The 23029-nt window shown below is 44.4% G+C and overlaps 1 protein-coding gene across 4 annotated transcripts in view; it reads left to right on the top strand.

The window, feature by feature from the left end:
- DGKI (diacylglycerol kinase iota) overlaps positions 1-23029 on the top strand; it is a 679239-nt gene that overhangs the window by 482031 nt on the left and 174179 nt on the right. For all 4 annotated transcript variants that reach the window (XM_078671815.1, XM_078671812.1, XM_078671824.1 and 1 more), the window contains 2 exons: positions 7650-7690; positions 9627-9754. In XM_078671815.1, coding sequence (XP_078527941.1) covers positions 7650-7690; positions 9627-9754 — 169 coding nt within the window. The remainder of the gene's footprint in view (positions 1-7649; positions 7691-9626; positions 9755-23029) is intronic.

Below are 23029 nucleotides of genomic sequence, written 5' to 3'. Positions count from 1 at the left end.
AGTTGGATAACTTCAGCTATGAAGTGGGGGCCATTGTCGCTCCATAAAATTCGACAAAGGCCGTAGCGAGGGAAAAACTCTTTCAGTAGTACTTTGGCAGTAGTCATGGCAGTGTTATCACGGGTTGGATAGGCTTCCACCCATTTGCTGAAAGCACATACAATGACTAATACGTACTTCAAGCCTTGGCATCTCTCCAGCTGGATATAATCCATCTGGAGGATCTCAAAGGGGTGATCGGGGATCCCAAACCCTCCCCGGGGTACCACAGTTCCTTTCCCGGGGTTGTGTTGTAGGCAGATAAGGCACTGCTGGACCAGGCGCTTGGCTGAGTCGGGGATTTTGTTGTTGTGCCAGACTTTGGAAATGAGTTCAATCATGGGGGCAGAACCTATGTGTGCAGGGGAGTGCGCCATAGTCAGTATGGGAATCAAGTATGAGTCAGGCAGCAACCATTTGTTTGTGTCTTTTGTCCGCCAGCAGCCTTCATCGTCCCTCAGACCCACCCGTGCCCCTTCAGTCAGTTCGTGAGGTGTGCTGGCCGACTGGATGTCCCTAATCGTTTCCCTAGCGTCAGTCCATTTTTCTGCTTGTGACCTGGTCACATATATGCGTGTCGTCGTCCTATTCTCAGCTGTGGTTCGGGCAGTCATGTCGACCAGTGCGTTTCCCTGTCCAACTAAGTCCGTCACCTTCTTGTGTGCCTGACATTTGATCACTGCTAATCGTTTGGGGAGGAGAACTGCTTCAATCAGGGCGGAGACTAGATCTCCGTGAAGGATGGGCGTGCCGTGGGACGTCAGGAATCCCCTTTCCCTCCACAAGAGCCCAAAATGATGAACCACCCCGAAGGCATACTGGCTGTCCGTGTAAATGTTTGTCGTGGTTCCGGCTGCTATGATACATGCTCGTGTGAGGGCAATTAGCTCTGCCGCCTGTGCGGATCGTTGCGTGATGCGGGCTGTTTCAACTACTGTTAGGGCTGTCGTCACCGCATAGGCAGCTGAAGTGGTGCCGTCTGGGAGTTTGATACAAGAGCCGTCTACCCATAGCTCTCCATCAGGGTCTGTAAAAGCAATGTCTCGGAGGTCAATTCTACTCCTGGTCTGTTCGTCCGTGAGGGTCACACAGTCGTGTATAGGGGGGACATCGGGGTCATTTTCAGGCAAGGGCAACAGTGTAGCAGGATTCAAAGTTGTGCATCTCTTCAGAGTGATGTGGGGTGCAAGTAGAGTCAATTCGTACCCTGTCAGTCGTGCACTAGTCAGGTGTTGGGTCTTGGTCTGGTTCAAGAGGGTGTCAACTGCGTGGGGTACCAACACCGTGAGAGAGTTTGAAAGTACAATTCCCTCACTCTGACGGATAGAGACAGCAGCGGCGGCTACTGCTCGAAGGCAGGCAGGTAAAGCTCTGGCGACTGGGTCAAGAGTGGCAGAGAAGTAGGCACAAGGGCGTTGTTTGGAGCCGATGGGCTGAGTTAGAACAGACAATGCGCATCCCTCTCTTTCGTGAGTGAAGAGAGAGAAGGGCTTGGAGTAATCTGGTGTTCCTAGGACGGGTGCCGAGCAAAGGGCATCCCGCAACTCCTTAAAGGACGCTTGGCATCCGGGGGTCCAAGGGAGTGGGAAGGGAACATCTTTGGCCAACAGGGAGAGCAGGGGCTTTATAATGAGACTGAAATTAGGTAACCATTGTCGGCAAAAGGAGGTAAGGCCCACCAATGAACGGACTTGCTTCTGTGTTTTTGGGATGGGGGTGTCTAGGATGGTTTGGATTTGGTCGGGTGTAAGTTTCCTCCCTTCTTTGGACAGGAGATGGCCTAGGTATGTCACTTGAGGTTGGCAAAACTGCAGTTTCTTTTTGGAGACTTTGTGGCCATTCTCCGCAAGAAAGTGCAAGAGTTGGATAGTGGCTGTGATTGCAAGAGGAGTGGTGTCGGCCGCCAAAAGGATATCATCGACATATTGGATCAACACCACTCCATCTGGTAGCTGGACGGCGTCCAGCTGTCTTTTGAGGGCCTGGCTGTAGATGCTGGGACTTTCAGTGTAGCCCTGGGGAGCTCTACAAAATCGATACGAACGGTTTTTTAAGGTGAAGCCGAAGAGATAACGGCTGTCTGGATGGATGGGGATAGAGAAAAATGCATTCTTGAGATCAATAACGGTGAAGGTGGTGGCAGTGGACGGGATGAGGGTCAGAATGGTGGTGATGTCTGAGACTACGGGGTACTGTGGCACCACCACTTTGTTGACTTCTCGCAGGTCGATGATGAAGCGGTACGCTTTCTCATCTCCCTCACCTTGCTTCTTAACAATGGGTAGGATAGGGCTGTTGCAGACATTACTAACCACTTCCTCTACCACTCCTGCATCTACCAGGGACTGAATAATCGCTACCAATGCCTTCTCGCCTTCGGGCGATATCCGATACTGTGGGAGTTTCGGAAGTATTGCGTCTGGTCGAACAGTTATGTGCACAGGATCGATCATCATTCGTCCTACATCCGAGTCGTTTCTGGCCCACAGGTACAGGGGTAGGGTGTCGAGCAAGGATAGGTCAGCATCAGTTATGGAGTACATATGTCGTGCGGGGCAGGATCTGGATATGCTCGGGTTGTCGTACAGGATGACTCGGACTCCATCTGGGGAACACCTAATAGTAGCTCGGAAATGTTTTAGTAGATCAATACCCATAATGGCGTCAGGGGAGTTGGAGGAGAGCAGAAATGTTGTGTCCGTGGGGTTGTTTCCTAGGTCAAAGGAGATAGGTACGGACAGGGGATTAGTGGAGGGCGTTCCATCGAAACCTATCGATGTAATGTGTGAGCCAGACAAGGGTGCCCTTGGAATCAGTCGCTTTGATAATACACTACGTGTCGCTCCAGTGTCTACCAAGACTGGAGACTTGGTACCCAGGACCTTAGCGGTGACGTAAGGACCTTGCTGGTCAACACAGAGCTCGACTGGATCCCTCCCTTGCCCCTGGCAGTCCTATGCGAAGTCGGGGGTGTTCTCACTGTCAGATAGTTGGTACTGGTTCTGTCGGGGACGGTCAAATGTATTCGGTCTTCCTGGCCTGTCGCTGTTGGGGTTGCTTGTGTATCCCCGTCCCTGTCCTCTAGCCCTGGGGCCATTCATCATGTCCCTCGTTTCTTTATTTTTAATTAGTTCCAGAAGAGCCGGGCATTGAGACTTACCAATGTCCGAATTCTCTGCAAAATGCACACTGATTATCTTCTATGTCCCTACGTCCAAAGTAGGGAGTGGGTGTGCGGTCCTTTGGGGGTGGATTTCTAGGGGCGATTGATTGATAGCTCCCCCTGTGTAGTTCTTTCCCGACTGCCACCCCTTGTATCTGGGCTATCATTACCCTTTCTTTCAAATCTTTCTTCTTTCTCTCGGTTGCCCTATCATTCTCATTCTTTTGGTGTTCGTAGTACTGAGCCATTTGGAGGATAGCGGCGGGTTTGGAGGCCCCCCAACTACTCTCGCTCGTTTGTAACTTTTGGGAAACCTCTTGTGACAGACCCTTTACATAGTTTTGCACGAATAGGTGTTGCCCGGTTGCGGTGGTCATGTCTTGGCCACTGTAGTCGGAGAACACTGTTTCAAATCGGGAGAAGTATTCTGATACGTCTTCTTGGGGTTTCTGACGGCAAGCCGTGACTATCGACCAATCTACCTTTTTCTCTGGGATCAAGTTTTTTAGCTTCTGAACTATTTTGTCCGGAAGTTCCAGTATGTCTTTTATCGGTTTCCTTCCGGGCTCTCGTCGTCTATCTAGCTCACTGAGTTGATTCCAGGTATGTCCGAACAGATCTGTGTGTTCGGCTTTCCGGATTTGCTTCCACACGTCAGCTGGCAAACATAACCCGAAAAACAAATCAATGTCTGCTAGAGTCATTATCGTTGAGCCCAAGGCTGTGCCTAATTCGGTGTAAAATGCTGTCGGGTTCTTCCTTAAATCAGGCAAGGTTTGCCTAAAGGTTAAAATATCTTGTCGATCCCATGGTTGGTAAACCCAATTGTACACAACCCTTCCTTTTGCATCTGCGTGGTTGATATCGTCGTTTGTTCCCTGACCTCTTGGGGGAACCCAATAGGGGGCGGCTTCTCTGATAGGCATCATAGTGTTGGCTACTTCTATTAGGGATTCAGCCGTTTCAGAGACTGTGATCTTGACCTCTGGTTTCTGTTCAGTGAGGTGGCGGAAGACCTCAAGCGTTTGCATGAAGAGGTCCGTCACATCATGCTCAGTCCCATCTCCAACATCGATCTTTCTATATAGAGCCGTCAGCTTAGCAGGACCCTTGGTTTGATACCTATCCTCATATACGTTCAGGGTGTGGAAGCTGAACCGTAAAATGAAATGCCGTCTGTGGCTACCGGCATGTGAATTGTACATATCCATCGCATATTCTTCGCTCTCTTTCCGTTCTACCAGTGTCTTTGCTATCTTATCAATCCCATCCCGCTCATCTTTGCTCAACCTATTTGGTCTTGCCGTTAGCTGCTTGCTAGTCTCGAGTTTATCTGATGTTGTTACCGATGTGGCTGGTGCGAAGGCCGTAAGAGCCGGGGCACTAGCGCTAGGGTCGCCCTCGCCCGTACTCAGAACTGGTAGGTGCTGTGCCAGTGGCTGGCAGGGGGCATAAGGAGGGGGCATGTAGATGATCGGAGGACCTAGCAGTAACTCGTCGTTTGCCCGTTGTTTGGAGGGCATCTCTGGGTAGAGCGTAGAGGGGGTCCTAACAGGGCATTGGCCCGTCGACCCCGATTCTTGCGTTTGTCTAACTTCCTCTCTCCTTTTTATCTCTTCATCTAGTTCCTTCGCTGCCAGGTGGGCTGCCTTTCGCAACTCTTTCCCTATTCTTACTTCCTCTCTTTTCCTTCGTTGCTCTGCTTCTTTGCGCCACATGCCGATACTATCGAGCATGGTGGGTGTTACTTTATTTATTCTAACAGCTGCTTCTAATGCTTTTATTTTATGATCATCAAAGGAACCTATCAGTGGCCACTGACTTTCGGGGTCCCTTTTTGTATACTTATGCCATAACTTACTATAAGCTATAGCGACTAGTCCTTGTTTAATGAACATGTCCTTATTAGGGGTGCCTTCCAATGGAGCTGGATGGTTCATCTCTAATAAGCGGTCCGGGTTGTTCCAACTACCAATCAGTGGGGAGAAGACAGGCATGACAGATTACAACGGGGGACAAAGGTCCGCACTACCTATCTCTCTCTGTTTGCAAAGACTAGACAGAATATGGCTATTCTACGTTATTTGCAAGCAGAGAACCTCAAAAGAACTATACTCCAAACAATCTATGTTCGGACAAACAATCAATGGGGAGAAAAATAGGTACGACAGATTACAATGGGGGACAAAAGTCCGCGTTAACCTACCCTTCACTATCCGCAAAGGGAGATAGAATATTCCTATTCCTCCCCGTTTGCAGGCAGCGAATATCTCAAAGAGCGACAATGCAAATACTAGTATTTCAATCAATCAAACAATCAATCAATTCGCAATTCGTCGTGTGTCACGACCTTACCCGGACCGCATGGACAGTTTCTTGTCTTCCGCTTCCAGCGCCCGATCGTCCTCTACTCTCTGCTGCTACCGTGGCACTCCTGATGGTTCCCAGTCAGGACCGTAGATCACTCGGGAGAGGTCTGCTCGGAACCAGTGAAGTTCAGATGATCGGCTGTCAGACGAGGGTCTATCGGACAGGAGCTCTTCCGATCGTTGCAGTCGTTCACTCTGTCGTTGGGACCTCTCCCACTGGATCCACGTGTCGCTGATGAGCCCCACACTTGGGACGCCAATTGAGGAAAGTCAGGAAAATGGTCAGGCGATTTAGTCGATGTTTCTTAAGTAATTTTGCCCGGCGTTAAACGCCTCTAATACCTTATGAAGATTATCAAATAAAGAGGCAGGCGCTGGAGACAGGAAGACAGGAAACACGTTTTATTCCGACGGAGCAGAACACATCAGATCGGACAACAAGGTATCGTCTCGAGGTGCTCTCTAACAGCCTCTCTGAGACCTAGCCTTTTATACACTGGTTTACGACATGTGACCGTTCTTTATTACAATAAAGACATTGTGAAGTAGCGAAAGATGACATCCCCGGTACCCCCCCCCAGTTCCGGCTCATTCCAACACGTGGCTACAGTAGAGGTCCTCACCCCCCATACAATAAGAGGAGGCTATCACGCAGCTGAGTGTTCCGCCGATTCCTTTGGAATGTGTGCGCCTGATCGAATCTCAACGGGTGGGGAAGCCATGATCAATAGTAGCGTCTTTTTGAAAAAGGGTCGAGTGCATACCGTAGTGGGCAATAAACTGTATCCTCAGGCCAAGGGATGACCAGCGGTCCGTACAGACAATCGGGCTCAGAGGAAGGGGTCATCAAAGGAGAGGTCAGTGTGGATAATCGAGCGTAGAGGGAGGGTTTATCAAAAGAGGGGTATTTATGGACGGAAAGGAGGTGTTGGTCAGGCGCGGGGTGTGATTCCCAGAGACAGAGTCATGCGAAAGAGGAGGGTTCATGACTTGCGCATGTGAATGCGGGGTCAGCCAGGGTGCATGGGGGATGCTTGCAGGGTCAGGGAAGTGCGCTGATGATCGATCGTGAACAGGGAGACCATGGTACCTAAAATGGCTATCGTGTATGTTCATACGTGGGTCTGAGGAATGGACAAGATGGCGCAGCTGATGTTCAGTTCACGAACTAAAATTCCACATGTTGAACTTTGACTATGAGACCAATTTGAATGTAAACTGGCGTCCCCTCTCGACTGCCTGATTGTTGATATCCAGTACCAGACCCAATGTTTCCCTATCTCAACACTTGACATTTTGGGAACTGGACCTAAAACAGCTCTATAAACATTGAGTGTATTATTTTGTGTAGTGTTCACTGAGCAAATCCTTTTTCTCTAGGCGCTTCTAACAAAGGTCAGTATGCTACATAGGGGTTTGGTTACAGTGGCATAATCTTTCTCCAGCTTGCATATTTACATCATAACACTTTTAATATTTTTGCACTGAGGCTGAGCTTCAATGGCTAGTGCATTGTTGGCTAGTGTTACACAGATCTTCCGTCTGTGGCTACATTGGCATTTCCGTTGTCTGGCATATCAAAGCTTGCATTTCCAATGTTAGGTATTTTTTATTGTTGGCACTTTTGATGAGCTATTCGGGCTCCTTATGTATAGTATTTTTCATTGTTGGAAATCCCATTGTCAGTAGTGTCTTAGTAGGATACATAATATTTATTTTTACATTGTTCAACCCTGGGCTATGGGTGTTTCAGTTACTTTGAATGTTGTACTATTTTAATGAATTTATTAGCTGCTGGAGCTCAAACCCATGTGGTTGGCCCTGGAACAGCACCAGTTGTAACTGACAGTATCTTCCAAAGATATTGCTCAGTAGTCACTGGCCAACAGGAACCAAAGAAAAGGTCTCAAAGGAGATTATCTTGAAGAGCTTTGAGTTAAATAGGTGTCAGACATGTGCCTCTTCTCATAGGCAGGCAGATCTTTCAGTTCTATCCAGTGCTTGACTGCAGGGTTTGATACTGTGGGATGCTACACGTCAAATATTTTCAACCTACCTATGTGTTGTTTCTTCCACAGCGACATCGGCGGACCGATTTTACCGCATCGATAGATCTCAGGTATGTTCCAGGCAAGATGATTGGCTAACTGAGGGCATCACCAGGTACTTTTGTGTGAGAAAAGAATCTGTCATGGAGACAATAATAAAACAACCTGCTCATCCCTTGTTCGAAGTTTATCTCCTACCCTCTGTATATTGTGTCCCTCTCATACCCCATGTGGCTCTGTCTGCCACCTGTGAAATCTGCAGCTGTCATACCATGCAAATCTCTTTCATTCTTGTCATGTGTACCTGTCAAACTCTGAACAGTGCCTGTCTATCTTGCTCTTTGTGGTCTTCAGCTATGCACATCCAAATCAATCAATCAGATGTCTTGTAAAGCATGACTACTCACCCGAAAGGGTCTCAAGGCGCTGACCCATGCCTAACTTGCTCTGTGTAATGTGTCACAGTCACAGACCACCACTGCTTAGAGTTTGAGGAAAGTTTACCTGATTGAAGTGAGTGATTCAGCAGAGGGGGCAAGCAACAGAGTTGTGTTGCTTGAGGCAATTCTAAACTGCAATATGTGTTGCTCCTAAAGGCAATCATCTTAAAATAGATGTATGCAGACAGTAATGGAAACAATACACCCATTTGGCGTGTTGCCTCATGGAGGTACATGCAAGCAAAGGGCTTTAAATGTAGACCTTTAGCCTTACAGCACAAATAATCAAGCAGGTTTTCAGTATGTAGACTGTCCCTTATAGGAGGAAAAGGTACCAGGTCTCAAAGGTAGCCGGATAGATCCAACAGCTGGTCTTCAGGAATCACCATAAAGCTCCGCAATCGCACACATCTGCTGACGGCTCTTGAAGCTTGGGGTGTTAGACATTGGTGATATGACCACACTTTGATCAGGCTACTCTTTGGAGCCAGTGGGACCATCTTAAGACATTGAGCACGTGCAAGAGACCGCAGTAGTGCTTAATGTTTAAGAAAAAAGGCAGGGCACCAAATATTTTCTTAGATGACCTCCACTGATGCAGATGAATGCTGTGGTTGTCGAATACCAAGGCTTCCTCATCTTGATCACATCTCATGCTTCTCTCTTCCACACCCTAATCTTCTTAATTCTTGATCTCATTCTTTTTTAATCCCTGTTGTTTCTCTTTGTTGCTGTTTTCCTTATCTTTCTCTTCCTCGTGCTGTCTCACTTTTCTGTCTTTCACTCTCTTTTGCGCTGGGTACAAGTTTGATGATGAAAAATAGCTCCCAGTCCTAAATGTCACTCTTGATGCCCACTGTGTGCAACACTCCAGGGCTTTCGAGTTGACTAGTTCCACTACTCCTTTGGGGCTTTGGACTCATTACTATCCAACTCAGTAAGCAGCATGAAAACCCCTGCTGAGACTGGTAGTCCATGTACACTCCCAAAGTCTTTTCAGAACCCAACCCTGCACAGTTACTGTCAAGAGGGAAATCATCTCACAATCAGAATTACTGGAATGGGTTCATGTTTCATGCAAAATTTAGATGTATTCCAGATTTTGTTGGGGAACAGTGCATGGACATAGGTATACAGGATTTTCTTTTCTGACACACCTCGTATGGTTTGTCAGAAGAAAATGGGATGGAAAACAAGCCCTTCCACCCCAGCACTCAGAACCACAAACACCCTAGCTTCCTCTTCAAAGCATCCAACTTGCCTCCGTTCATGCCTTGATTCAGCTCCCTCCTGTCTGAGATTGTCCAGATAGATTTAAATAGAAATCCATGTCTGCATGCATGCCTCCAGATAAACCCATGCTGCAGCCAATAGTCAGTGTCTATGCCCTAATCCATGTCTATATATCCCAGCTCCATTCCTTGCAATGCCAAGCTTTAAACATCTATCTTAGCTCCTTCAGTATCATCTTTACTGATCTCACCACCATCACAGAAAAAAATTATTGCCATTGATGACGTTACAAAAATCTTCATGCCTTACAAACTGTCCCCCTTTCTATTGACAGGAACATTTGCACTTCGTGACCGAGATTTCTCAAGAAGAGATTTTCATCCTCGACCCAGAAGTGCTGGAGGCTCCATCGGAAGTTGCCCCACCAGGCATGCCTGATTTGGTGATGGAACAGGCTTCAGGGTGAGCTTCGGTGCTGACTCTACCAGTGTCTTCGGGTTGACATTGTTAAAATAGATGGGTTACAATTTGGGTAGTGAAATTATGACTGAGAGTCACTGTATGCATCTGTTTTGTTCACATTATCAGGCATTCCAGGTTTAGATGTATTATATTAGATTCACTGAAAGAAAAAAAAAGATTGTGCAATATATATAAGGTTTTGTATTTACTGTCATAAAGACACTACACAGTATTAAGATTGTGAGTATAATCTTCTTCTGTCCACCACAAAGCTTATGTTCATAAGGGCCAAATGTAGAATCTAAGCAGTACAAAGCTACATGTGCAACAGCCATGGACACACATTCTAAAAAAAAAAAGGAAGGAAAAGTGAGGGAGGAAAGGAAAGCTCCTAGATGAAGAGAAGAAGGTAGAATACACCACAACTTGTTCCTTAACAAATGGGGAAAAAACAAAGAAGAGAAATAAAGGATAAAACTATTGTAATGATAATAATAATAATGAGATTTATAAAGCACATAGCTACTTCTTGTGAAGTGTACTAGCACTAGGTTACTGATTCCAGAAAAATGATGTTTCCCTTCCTGCTGAATAGGACTCAACCAGATCCAAGGAACCAGGTTTTCAGTTATTTTCCTGAAAAGAGTTTCAGATGGAGCTTGCCGAATCACAACAGGAAACAAGATCCACTTTTTTGGCACAAGATAGCTAAAGAAACCACCTCCTACTCTGGCTCCTTTAAAATTTTGGGATAACAGTCCACTTTGCTTCAGCTGATCTTAAGTTCCTAGACAAACCTAAGGTGTTTCACCATCGACTGGAGATCAGATTAGTCTTGAGAAAAAAGAGCCCTGTAGCAGTAGCAGAGAGCTTTACAAGTAACTCTTTACCTCACCGGTGGCCAGTGCAGTTTTTCAGCGCCGTACTACTAGAGGCATGCTTGGGTAGCCTGAGCACTGCCCGATCCACAGCTTTCTAGATCTGCTGAAGCCTACTCAGACAGGACTGGGATACATCCAAGTAGAGAACATTGTAGTAGTCCAGCCTGGATATAACCAGGGCCTGGACTACAGTTTTTTCTGCAGATTCAGGAAAGAGATGGAGAATTTTCTCCTAGGATCGCAGCATTCCAAAACATTTCAATGCGAGGGCAGTAATCTGGGAATCGAAGGAGAGTTTTTCATCAATCTAGATGGTAAGACAAAGCTATACAATATGCATTGGAAAGAGCTTCACATACAATCCTTGAGTATAATAGATTGATACCTACTTCTCCCCAGGTGCGTGACTGGGCTGGCAATGAATCCCCATTGTAAACTGTCACCGTCACCCCCACACCTATGTTACTACTCCCTCTGGATTTGTTGCAAGCATTCTGTATTTATACCACACTGGAATCTAGTCTAGCTTGTCATTCAGTGGCAATTTTTCTCTGGGAATGAATCTTGAGCATCTGAGTCCCTAAGTTCACATCGCATGCCACATCTAACATTCCACATGCCTTCATCCGGGCTCACCAAACTTAAGGGGTTAACCTTTATGACTTTAACTGGCATCTCCTTGAAATCAGGCACATCAAAAATGCTTTGACAATCATGATTATCCTTCATCATATCCTTTCTCCCCAGACCTCTTTTTGAACCACCATGTTCTAAGCTTAGATGTGTGATCCCTTCCCTTTCCTTGAGTAACATGGAGGGTCTGACCTTAGTGTTGCTGTGAACGGTTATGGTGTACTGTCTCAATATAGAGAGGGGAACATCTTGGGATCTTATTATCATACACAGGATATAGAAGAACAAAGTATCAAAAAGTACGTTTGTATAGACTTTCTAGCTTTAAATCCACATATATGTGGTGTGACAATATATATATATATGTTGGATTGTAATTTGCGCAATAAACTTTTAGTAAAGTTTAGTCTGCTGTGAGTGCTGTTTCTTTGGTTCCATGGGACTGCGGAGCTCTGAATATATATATATATATATATATATATATATATATATATAGATGAAGATGCGGAATTGTAAAACTATACTTCCACTTTATGCACTTATCTTTCTATATTTTGGTCTTCGACATTTTGTGTACGATATCATGATTTTCTTAGACTTGATATTCCATGCTACAATACAAACTGATGCAATACCGCCAGAGGTTCTCTCAAAAGAAATCCCTTCCAATCTAATCTGTTGGGCCAGAACTCTACTCTCTTTAAGGACTCTGTTAAAGCGTTCTACTAACCATTGAAATGGGGTTCATATAAGGCTGTGGAAATGTGCTTAACCCCACACAGGAACTCTGTCATCTTATGTGAAACTAACTGGAAACAATTGACCATTACCAATGTTTCACAGTACACTTATCTCATGAAAACGTCCATAAAAATCTCAGTGGCTTTGTCAGTGGTGATGTGGCTAACAAATTTAACTTTGAATGGTGATCCACCAAAACCAAAACATACCATGAGTCACAAGGTAGCTGATGGAAAGGTCCCAAAATTTCAAAACGCAAACTATTTGCTTGCTTGCGTAAGCCAAATCACAGGGGTTAATAGGGCAGACTAGGTCTTTAACATTCTTTCACTGCTACTATAATCTAAGCCCTCCTTCACCCACTTAAACACAGCTTTGTCAATAAGCGTACCATCAAAAGCATTCTTTATAACCTTTTCATGAAAGACATTCAGCATGCCACTCATGGACAATTTCCAAAATCTTGTTTTTATTGATCTTGGTGGCACACACTTCCCAGCCTAAAAAATAGATCCCTTCAACTTCCATCTGATGGCCAGCACTCTAAACTAGAATAGCATCATAAAACAAACAGTTATTGAGGCTACCACATTTAACGTACTATTTTTCACATCACAAGGCACTTTAGAAAAGTAAGAAAGCCTTGATAAACAATCCGCTGTTATATTTTCTCGCTAAGCATGTATTCCACTTGCAAACAGTACTTCTGTAACCTTGGCGACAATCTTGTATTGCGTGCCGTTAAATTCCACCACCATCAGGAGATAAAATTCCCACAAGAAGTTTGGGATCTGATCTGAGGACAAACTGGTTCCCGCAGATATAGATATTAAAATGTTCAGCAGCCCATACACATGACAGCAACTCTTTCAGTCACTGTGCACCTGCTGTCCATGACACTCAACTTTCTTCCTCTTCTTTTTGTCTGTCCCCTGCGACACACAGGCCCCACTACATACATACTGTCATCCATTGTCACAACCAAGTTACGCAGAATAGTTTTAATGTGGGAGCCTGCGCAATCTTCAATTTGGTCTGGTTAAAAGCTTTTTGATATTTGTCAGATAAACCTTTCTCCTTTCTTCCTATCCTGTTTCCTCAATGGTTCTGTCATTTCTGTGAAGTTATTTCAAATTTGCTTTCATATTCTCATGGTCCTGCAAAAAATCGCAATTTCTCCATGTTGTCTGAGGCAGGAACCCTTAGGATTGTGCCTACCTATGATTTCTTAGAAACAATGCCATTACTTGATAGTTTAGCCTGCTTTCTTGTGGGATTGCTTATTTGTTTCTTCTTTCAATGTCAAACCATTCTTAAACAACCTCCTGTGGACTTTCTTGATGGGAATCTTTTTTGCCCTTTAAGAACATCAAGTCATCACCTTGGAAACACTTGACAAATATGTCCACATCTTTAAAAATGAGGTACATGACTCTCTAGAAAAGAGAGGCCACTTAGGCCAATGCAAAGGCATTTTTCTGAACTGGAACAACCCTTGTGGCATGAGAAAGGCAGTGAGAGGTTTGAAATCTGGTGACAACACAATTTGGTGGTATGCAGATCACAGGTTCAATTTGGAAAATACTGCTGCACCTTCCCGAGTGACTACCAGCTCATGTTCTGTAGTAGGTGAGTATTAATTGCAATAGTGCAATAAAATGCTCTCAAATGGACACAGATTCTTAACGAGCTATACACCTTCCTGGCTAGGACTTTGGGCGGCACTCATTCAGATGACTCCACCTCGATATTTCTCCCCTTTGCTAATTACTCTAACATTTCCTTCAATTCGACACTCACACTAGTTGGTACCCCATTACCTTTGGTTGTATCAGATTGGGGATTTTCTTTAAATTGATTCTATGAGCAAATCCTTTAAGCATTCTTGTCTAATCAGAAAAGACGTCCTAACATTGTCTCACAATCCACTCATCACCAACATATTATTTTGCTACCAACACTTGCTCCCTGTTGCGAAGATTCTAAACATGCCTAGTATCCACTGACCCTTCTGACCAAGAACATTGATCCAATCACTACACTTTAAAATCTGCTTCACTGCTTCAGCCTCGGCAAGAGAATGCTCCAACACTTCCTTTCTTAACATTCACCCAAATTTAAACTAGAACAGTTCTTTGAAAACAACGGTCCACTGAGACCCCGAACCAGCCATCAATGGGATGTGCTTGCATAATATGGTCACCTGACACATATTAGGTTCCCTCACTGTTAAATCAAATTGGTTCCTTGACATTATTCAAAGCAACCTTTACCCTCCCTAGATATGCACCTACCTACATTTTTATAACACAGATTTTCTTCTCAATCAAAATCGTAAGCAAATTTCATTTTGATATTTCTCCTTCCCTACTTTGCCTCCCTACAAGCCTTATCAAAATGACCTAATCTGTCACTGTTTTTATAGTTATTTGGCACAGTCCTTACTTATTGCAGGGCACAGCAATGGATGCCACGTTTGTAATATGACACAGTTTTTTTATGACTGTTCTTGGTGTGGAAGCCATCTGTACCACTCTGAAGCACAGTTGAGAGCACTTGCTGTAATTTCTGCCTCTACTGACTGACGTCATCCACTACTCTGATTACTCTATAGTCTCCGCAGTTGCCATGGCATCCTGGAGTTTAGGATCGCCTAACACTGACAGCTGCTCCTGTATCTTTTTAACCCTCACATTCACAATTATCTGGGCCCTAATACTTTCATCTGCCATTCCTCAAAATTACAAGACATACATATCCCCCTCAAAGCTGTTACAAACTCATTGAAAGATGCTCACTCTCTCTGTGCCCTTGCAGCTTTCTGTAGCTAAGGGGATAGCAAGTTTAATTATAACGTCCACCTTCAAACTGAATACTATCCCCTTCACATTCATGAGCTACTTATCCCCCTGACTCTCAACAGTGTAAGAATATATTTTTTCATCTGTCCATATGCATCTTGTTGGCCTTGATAGCTTCCATGCAAGTCTTGAATTCTATTATTTCTTTAACTACTCCATAGAGCTGGAGGCTTAGATTGAATAAAAGAGGTGGATCAAACTACCTGTAATTCTTAAAATTACACCCTGCCAAACAAATGAAAACAAAGCTCCAAGTCACTCAAATAGTATTATTATAAAAAACGTATTCGATTTGATACACAAACAATAAAAGCATAGAAATAACAGTCATTAAAAATGTTTCACAGGAGTACGTTTGAGTAAAATAAGCTAAAGTAAAATATCATTAGCATGATTCCTTAACTAACTGTTTGTTAACAGGAAATAAAACTCAGTGATATACTAAATCCCCCTTGTTATTCATAGCTTTAAAGCAGCTCTTAAAAAGTTTACCAAACAATAGAGAGTGAAAACATTGGTTGACAATTATAAAAACAACAATGCTACCCGTGCCTGCCTAAATCTAGCTTTCCTTAACAGGTGCTTCAAAAACAATTTCCTGGGGAGGGCATAATATGGGCAGAGTAAAACTAAATGAAGGATATCCTGCGGAGACCTATTGTCGCAGCCGCAGGGCCCTCTCGCTTCTAAATTTATAATAAAACCTGCCGGTACTGCCAATAAATGGTGGATGCAATTAAATCTAAAGCAGGTTATCAAAAATCAGTCATGGGCACTTGTCATTAATGTTAGATAAGGTTCTATGCCCTGTGATGTTTTAACTAAGATATGATATCTCACTGAGTGTTTCCCCAATTCGACAGTATTGCACTGCGCCATAGCAAACTTTAGGTACTGCACTTTAATATCACCTATGTCTTTTAACCTTATTGTCTCTGGTTTGTCAAATAGATCTGCGCGCTCCCAGATTAACAAAGGAATCCCTAACGTATTTCAACCATGGGATTTTCCGCGCGTACTCCAGGGAGAAACAATCCCGCACTACCAGCCTTGTCAGGCCCACCTTTGCATTGATCCAAATCTTCAACCAACATACTAAGGGCTTCACTCCACACTATCTGATATGTACCTAACCCCCAGTTCCTCATGTATACAGTATGCTGGTGTGCTATTCGAGACCTTCAGCATCCGCCTTAGGTATTTATTCTCTTCCCTTTGCAAGTTGGTGGGCTTAACAAATCCCCACACCTCACTCCCATACAAGACTTTAGCACAGCAGATGGAATTATATCGTTTTAAAATCACACCTGGGGTCCAACACCCCAGCCTCTGGGCATAATTTGCAATTGAACCCATGGACCTGTTCAAAGTTAGACACTTATCCTCTATTAGATGTTTGAAGTTTAGGTGGTTGTCAAAAAGCACACCTAAATAGGCGAAGGCTCGGATTTTTCCTAAGGTGTATGAGCCTATGGTGTAATTATATTTTTTACTAGGCTTCTTTCCTGTCTCCATTACATATGATTTTGCAAGGTTAAAGGACATATCCAAGTGATCCATGAGTTTTACGAAGCCATCTATTAAAAGCTGCAAGCTATGTGGGGTACGGGCCAGAAGCACCTCATCGTCTGCATACAGCAGAACCGGAACTGTTTTATCACCTATTCTAGTTATGTCAGCCTCAATGTTACGCAAGGTGGCATCAAGCCCGTTAATATATAAAGTAAACAAGAATGGCGCTAAAATGCATCCTTGTCTAACCCCACTAGAACACTTAAAAAACTCTGTGACTTTCCCCTCCTTTGTGTATCTTACAGCTGCTGTTGTGTTGGAATGCAATGACTGAAGGATATTTATTATTGCTATGTCTACCCCAAGGTCCCTCATTACAATCCACAACTTATTGCGATTTACACGATCAAAGACCGTGGTGAGGTCCATGAAGGCCAAGTATAGCCCCCCCCAGCCTTTGCTATAGTATATTTTGCGGTGATAAGGTACAGGTTAAGACACTGATCTACGGTAGATTTTCCCAGGCGAAACCCATATTGCACATCCGTGATAATTTGTGTCTCCTCTACCCAATCTATCAACCTGTTTAGAGTCACCCGCCCCAGGACCTTCGCTGCGACATCTATCAAAGAGATCGGCCGATAACAATGTGGACTGTCCCTGTTGCCCTTCTCAAAGATCGACACGATAATAGCAGAAGACCAGGATGCTGGCATAGTTGTATTTATTGCTGCGTTCAGAACCCTAGTTACAAGAGGGGCCCAGACCTCAGTGTTAGACCTAAAAAGGTCAGGTGGAATCCCGTCTGGCCCCGGTGCCTTGTTCCTCGTAAAACCCTCTATTTCTAGGGTTACTTAATCCAACTTAAAGACAGTAGGGTTACCACCTAGTTGCTTCATTCGGGTTTGCTGTTTAACCTGACTAGCAAGATGGTTATACAATCCCTGAAAATGCTCCTGCCATTGGTTTGGCAAATTATTATTACTTAGCCCCGGCTTATTTGGTTCCGAGAAACAGGGGTTATTAATTACTCTCCAGCAACGGATAGAGTCCTTCGATTCTGCCGCCTCTGTGAGTTCTTCCCATGTAGCACGTTGTAACATCCCCTTTCTTCCTTTGAACGCTAACTTATAGCTTGCACGACAAGCAGCCACCAGTTCCCTATCTGTTTTAACTTTCTCAGGGCCTCCGAACACTGGCTGTCAAACCACCTTGGGGAGCCCCACTAGACCCCGTGAGGGGGACTTCAATACATTTTCTACCAGATGTGCAATATTCGTGAAGGTCTGTCTTTTTTGCCACGAAATAAGTGTTTGGGGGAGAATGTTTGCATTGTCAGCATTACGTCCATCATTTGTTTGCTGTAACACTTTTTGCCCAAAGTGGGTTGGGTATGCCCAGACGTGGGTCCCTTGCTTGCTGTGCCACTGGATTCAAGCTTGTCTGACTGAAGAAGGGTGACATACCCTGAAACCGGTCCCAGGATACTTGTTTGCGGCTCTCGGAGGACCTGGCCTGGCAGTTCGGTCTGGACGGTTCCCATGGGGCACAGGGTCAAGCCTGGTTTGCAAACAGCTGGGTCCAAACGGGAATGGCATGGTGACCCAAAAAACGATGGAATAAGGCCCAGATCTCTGTACTGGGGTGAATGTATGACGTTGTTCTGCATTCTGTCCATCAATTGTTGTTTTTTCATTTGTCACCCCGAGTGGGACGGGTATCCGCAGACGTGGGTCCCGTGCTCTCCATGCCACTGGAGTCAGGCTATCCTGGCTGATGAGGGCTGAAAGCCCGAAACCGGTCCTAGGATGCATGTTTCCTGTCAAGGAAGGACCTGGCTTGGCAGTTCGGACTGGACTGTTCCCATTGGGCGCAGGGTCAAGAATGATTTGCATATGGCTGGGTCAAAACTGGAATGGCATGATGAGCAAAAAAACAATGGATTAAGGCCCAGATCTCTGTATTGGGGACAAGGTAGGAAATTTTTCTGCATTCTGTCCAACAATTTTTGGTTTTTTCATTTGTCACCCCGAGTGGGACGGGTATGCCCAGACGTGGTCCCGTGCTCTCCATGCCACTGCAGTCAAGCTATCCTGGCTGATGAGAGCTGAATCCATCAATTGTTGTTATTTCATGTTTCTGTTCTCAGAGCAGAGAGTAGTTTTCAAGAGACCACTATTCATTATTGACCCTTTTACTGCACTTTCATGTGTATGTCCCTCCTCGGGCTGATGTGTGGAAAGGGCATGGGAGAGGGAGTGTATCTAAACCTGGAGTCTCCAAACTTTTCTGGAGTTTTAATGCTGACCACGTCAAGTTTCCTTAGTGGCCCTCATAGGTAAGAATACCAGCAGTGCGACCGTATCAGCCACTGTTCCCAGCAGTAATATAACAAATGCTTTGTCAATGTGGAATGCCTCTACATGCGTAAAACATAACAGCCATAGCAGCAATGCCACTGGAACCGAGTTACTATTAGTAATAAGTCTCTCCAAACATCAATGCATTATTTATGAATATACACACATTTTTGTCTTGAATACACACTTTTTGATTTTGGCTTATATTATTTCAACCAAGAAAAAGCTTTTAATTTAGTAGGCTGGGATGCACATAGGAGAGCTACTTATTAGTAGCTGGAGATCTACCACTACCTCACAAACTACTCGTTGGAAAAGCCTGATCTAAACTGTGCCTAAAGATTGTGTTGTGTTGTATTGTTGAGCTGTAAACTTGGCCTAAAGATTGTATTGTATTTGTATTGTAGAATGTAAACAGCGCTTCGTGTCTCTTATGGGGCCACTTTAAGTAATAATGTTAAAATCAGGGGACGGGGAAAATATTTGCCCGAAGCCTGAAACATGCACATTTTGCCTTTTTTTCCTCCTGTGAAGCAGAATTAAGGGTGCTCCGCTGCTCCACCAGGGAAAACGTAAAAAAAAAACAACGCATTTTAGTGTAGAAGCAGCCCATATGTTTACCTGAATGATAGTTACATTAAGTTACTAAACCCTGTCTGGCTTCTGATAGTGCTCATAAAAGCCAATTCCTCAGCCGGGAAGCGTGTGCGAAGCATCTTTCTGCAGGGCCCTCTCCATGCACGGGCTTTGCTGCAGTGACAGAGGCCAGACAGCATAATACATTTAAGTAATTACCAATGACAGGTTGCAGCCTTTGCCACTACTGGATGGCAAAAGAATTCCTCGTACCGTGCGTTTTCTTCAATGCACTGGATGAGTAAATCTTGTGCTGCAGGGCATTCTGCTTGCATTTCTTTTTTTGTTGTTTAATACGTTTAAGGCGGATGTAAGACCAGCAAGAACAGGCGGAATTTTCTGACATTTGCATCCTCATACCACAGATTAAACAAGGATTTGTAATGCAATAGTTCTCTCATTTATGAGAGTTTGAGCTATTGGCATTGTAAATGGCAATGTCTTCTATTATGTGTTGTTTTTAAAACAGATAAATAAAAGGCATTGTCATTTACAATGTCAATAGCTTAAACTCTCACAAATGCGAGACCTATTGCATTGCAAATGCGTTCATGCTATGAAAATAAAAATAAAGAGCTAGGAGAGAGCGTGTCCTGCCAACAGCAGGCAGGACAAATCTATTTGAGAAAATAGTGCTCGGAGGCTGTAATTAAAGCCTACTGAGTAACAACACACGTAACGGGGTTTCGCCATGGGAGGTTACAAAATGCGGTACTAAGGAAGGAATACTAAGCCCACCGACTAATGTACAGCCACAGTTTCTAGTGGACAATGACACAAGCCAATACAAAGTATGAGCGGAGAGTGGGCAGAACTTCAAGTTCCTACCTGAATACAGCATGCCTGACCGTGCAGCGCTGGACAGGCTCGACCTATAAAGGGAATTTGCTCAGAGTTAAATAAAAAGGATTTGCCTGCTGCTAGTTAAAATGGTAAACAACCTTTACAACGCAACTTTTACATCGCAGAGCCTTTACAACGCAACCATTACAACGCAAACTATTACAACGCATTGCTCTGGTGGGCGCTCTAGGATAGGGAATAGGTTAATTTACTATCCAATAACCTTCCCTAGTGTCCACGGGGACTGGAGTTGGAATAGTAAATTAAACTATTCACTATCCAGCACCCCAAAGCACTATGCGTTGTAATGGACTGCGTTGTAATACTTGCGTTGTAAAGGCATGCGATGTAAAAGCATGCGTTGTAATATCATACATCCAGTTAAAATGCATGCATCGCTCTCCTGATACTCTGCTTAGTCTGTTTGGGCTGGTAAGATCATCTGGCAAAACTGCATGAGAGAAATACCATTACTGCATGGACATAGTCTTATCCCTGGAAGCTTCAAGATCTTCACTTCAGAATGGGTTTTTGGCTCTACCGATCAGCAAATTTGCAAGCGATTCCTATCTTCGAACTAATATCTTTGTGCAAATTCCTCCAGGTAATACTTGCGGAGATTTGCAGGCGGAAAATACCAGAATCCTTGCTCAATATGCGCATTTTGGAAACTTTCTGGCATTTTCATCTATAGGTGTGCATAGCATGAACAGACCACTCTCTAATCTGTATTTGTCTGTCTTCCTACGCCTCTTCTTTCATTGCTTCACTTCTCCTCGCCCATGTGAACCTCTCCTCTATTTATTTTTATTGTGGATATTTATAAAAGGTCGATCTAGTCCAGGAGTGTTATCTGTAGTAGTAGCACCATACATGCGTTTCTCTGTTATCCTGTTCACTCCCATTGTGACAAGTAGGCCTTTGTACACACATACAACAGACAGGTAGATGGTTTCACATGTAAGTTTATTCTTCATTAAAAAATTCCATCCATCCATCCTCATCAGCTGCTGCCAGGATTATTCTGCCTCACAAACCTTCTACATTCCACATGACATCACAGCATCCCACTATCATGGCTACACACACATAACAGGTTTCAATATATACAAGTACCTTTAGAAGTTACATACCTTTCACTTTCCAGGATATCCTAGGATGTAAGAGTAGTTAGTCATAGTAAGCAAAAACCGGAGCCCCCCCTTCGGCTGTGTGTAATACTTAGGTTCAGGGCACAAGTCCTAAAAAAAGAAGTGGGGGGACGCTGTCACCGAAAGTGACGTCACGAAAGAAAGTGACGTCACGAAAGGTGGCTTGCACCATCGAGCTCATTGCCTCCCCTCGCTCACCCCTTAGATGCGATTGCATCTGAGAAGTCAGCGCGTGAGCCGCGTGCTGTGAGCTCCGAGCTCCTCGTCCCAGAGAGGCCAAAGAGTGAAGTCCAGCTGTTTGGCAGGGGGGACGGCGCCCACCCGGTAAAATAAGTGGGGGGATGCCGTCCACCCGCGTGGTGCCCCGACTCGAGCCCTGCTTAGGTTCCAAATTAATGTGCAGTGTAAGGGTGTTGAAGCGCTTTTCTGGCAAGTAGCACGCCACTCCGGAACCCATAAAGGATTAGTGTTGAAAATTAGTATAGTCGCTTTTTTCCTTTTGTTCTGTTGTGTGGTTTTGAGTGGTATCAGGATGTCAAAAGCTTCCTGTAGCCACTCATATAGATTCTGAACAGAATTTATGGTTTCCAGATTTATACTGGATGTTAGTTGTGTTTCCAAGTGTTCCAAATTGAGTTTGTTCCACGGCCGATAGATGGACGCTGCCGACACAAAGTTATATCGCAGAACGGGTCTGTGGCATCAGTGTACATCAGTCCTGCGCTACATTATGAATAGCACTGCCATACTTGGGCCCAGGCTGAGCACTAATGATGCCAGTCAGGACAGCTTGCAGCACCCCATATCCCGCCCCCGAGGTTTTAATGGTGTGGCCTACCCTCATCCCCACCATGCACCCCACTTCTCACCTGCAGCACCGCTGATTTTGAAGAACTGGGAACACCAGCAGCATCTGTGTATTTAAAGCAGTGACAGCATATCTCTCTGACAATGTACTTCAATCCAGGTTTGCCGCAACTCATGTTATTCTAGCAGTGGACCCTACATAGTCTCACTGTTCCACAGCAAAATTAATTCATAACATCCTAGTATTTCCGTAGTATAACCCTCAGAGAGCTTGGGCAATACAGGACTATTTTAAGCATTTCATAATAATCCAATGTGTAAGAATTCTGCAATGCAACGATGACTGTTTACACGTTGTGTTAACAAAACACTCCTGACGCTATCCATCTCTCAGTTTTGGTCACCTTCCTTTTAGTTTCTATGCCATGTCTGTCCTTGCTTTGCTACCACTGGACTTCTTTTGGCCAGTCTGTCCTGTTGGACCCCGTAGCCCAATGTCTACCCCGACAACAGGCCTTTTCCACCTCTCTGACAGCTTCAGACATAGATAATGCAGCTCTTGCCCATATAGGGCCTATTTACTGAGTAATTTTGAAGTATGTAAAGTAGTACACACGTAGTACTTTTTATGTACTCTTACATACCTTTATGAATTGCTATCAAAACATCTAAAATGGGAAATGGGAGCACACTGAGTTCAAATAACAAGCATTTGCAATGCAGTAGGTCTCGCATTTACGCAAGTTTAAGCTATTGACATTGTAAATGACAATGCGTTTTATTTATGTTTCAAAAATCAAAATATAAATGAAAGGAATTATCATTTACAATGCCAATAGCTCAAACTTGC

This window comes from Lissotriton helveticus, chromosome 1_1 (assembly GCF_964261635.1).
Source record: "Lissotriton helveticus chromosome 1_1, aLisHel1.1, whole genome shotgun sequence".
Taxonomy (NCBI): Eukaryota; Metazoa; Chordata; class Amphibia; order Caudata; family Salamandridae; genus Lissotriton; species Lissotriton helveticus.
This window is presented reverse-complemented; position numbering and strand designations above follow the sequence as displayed.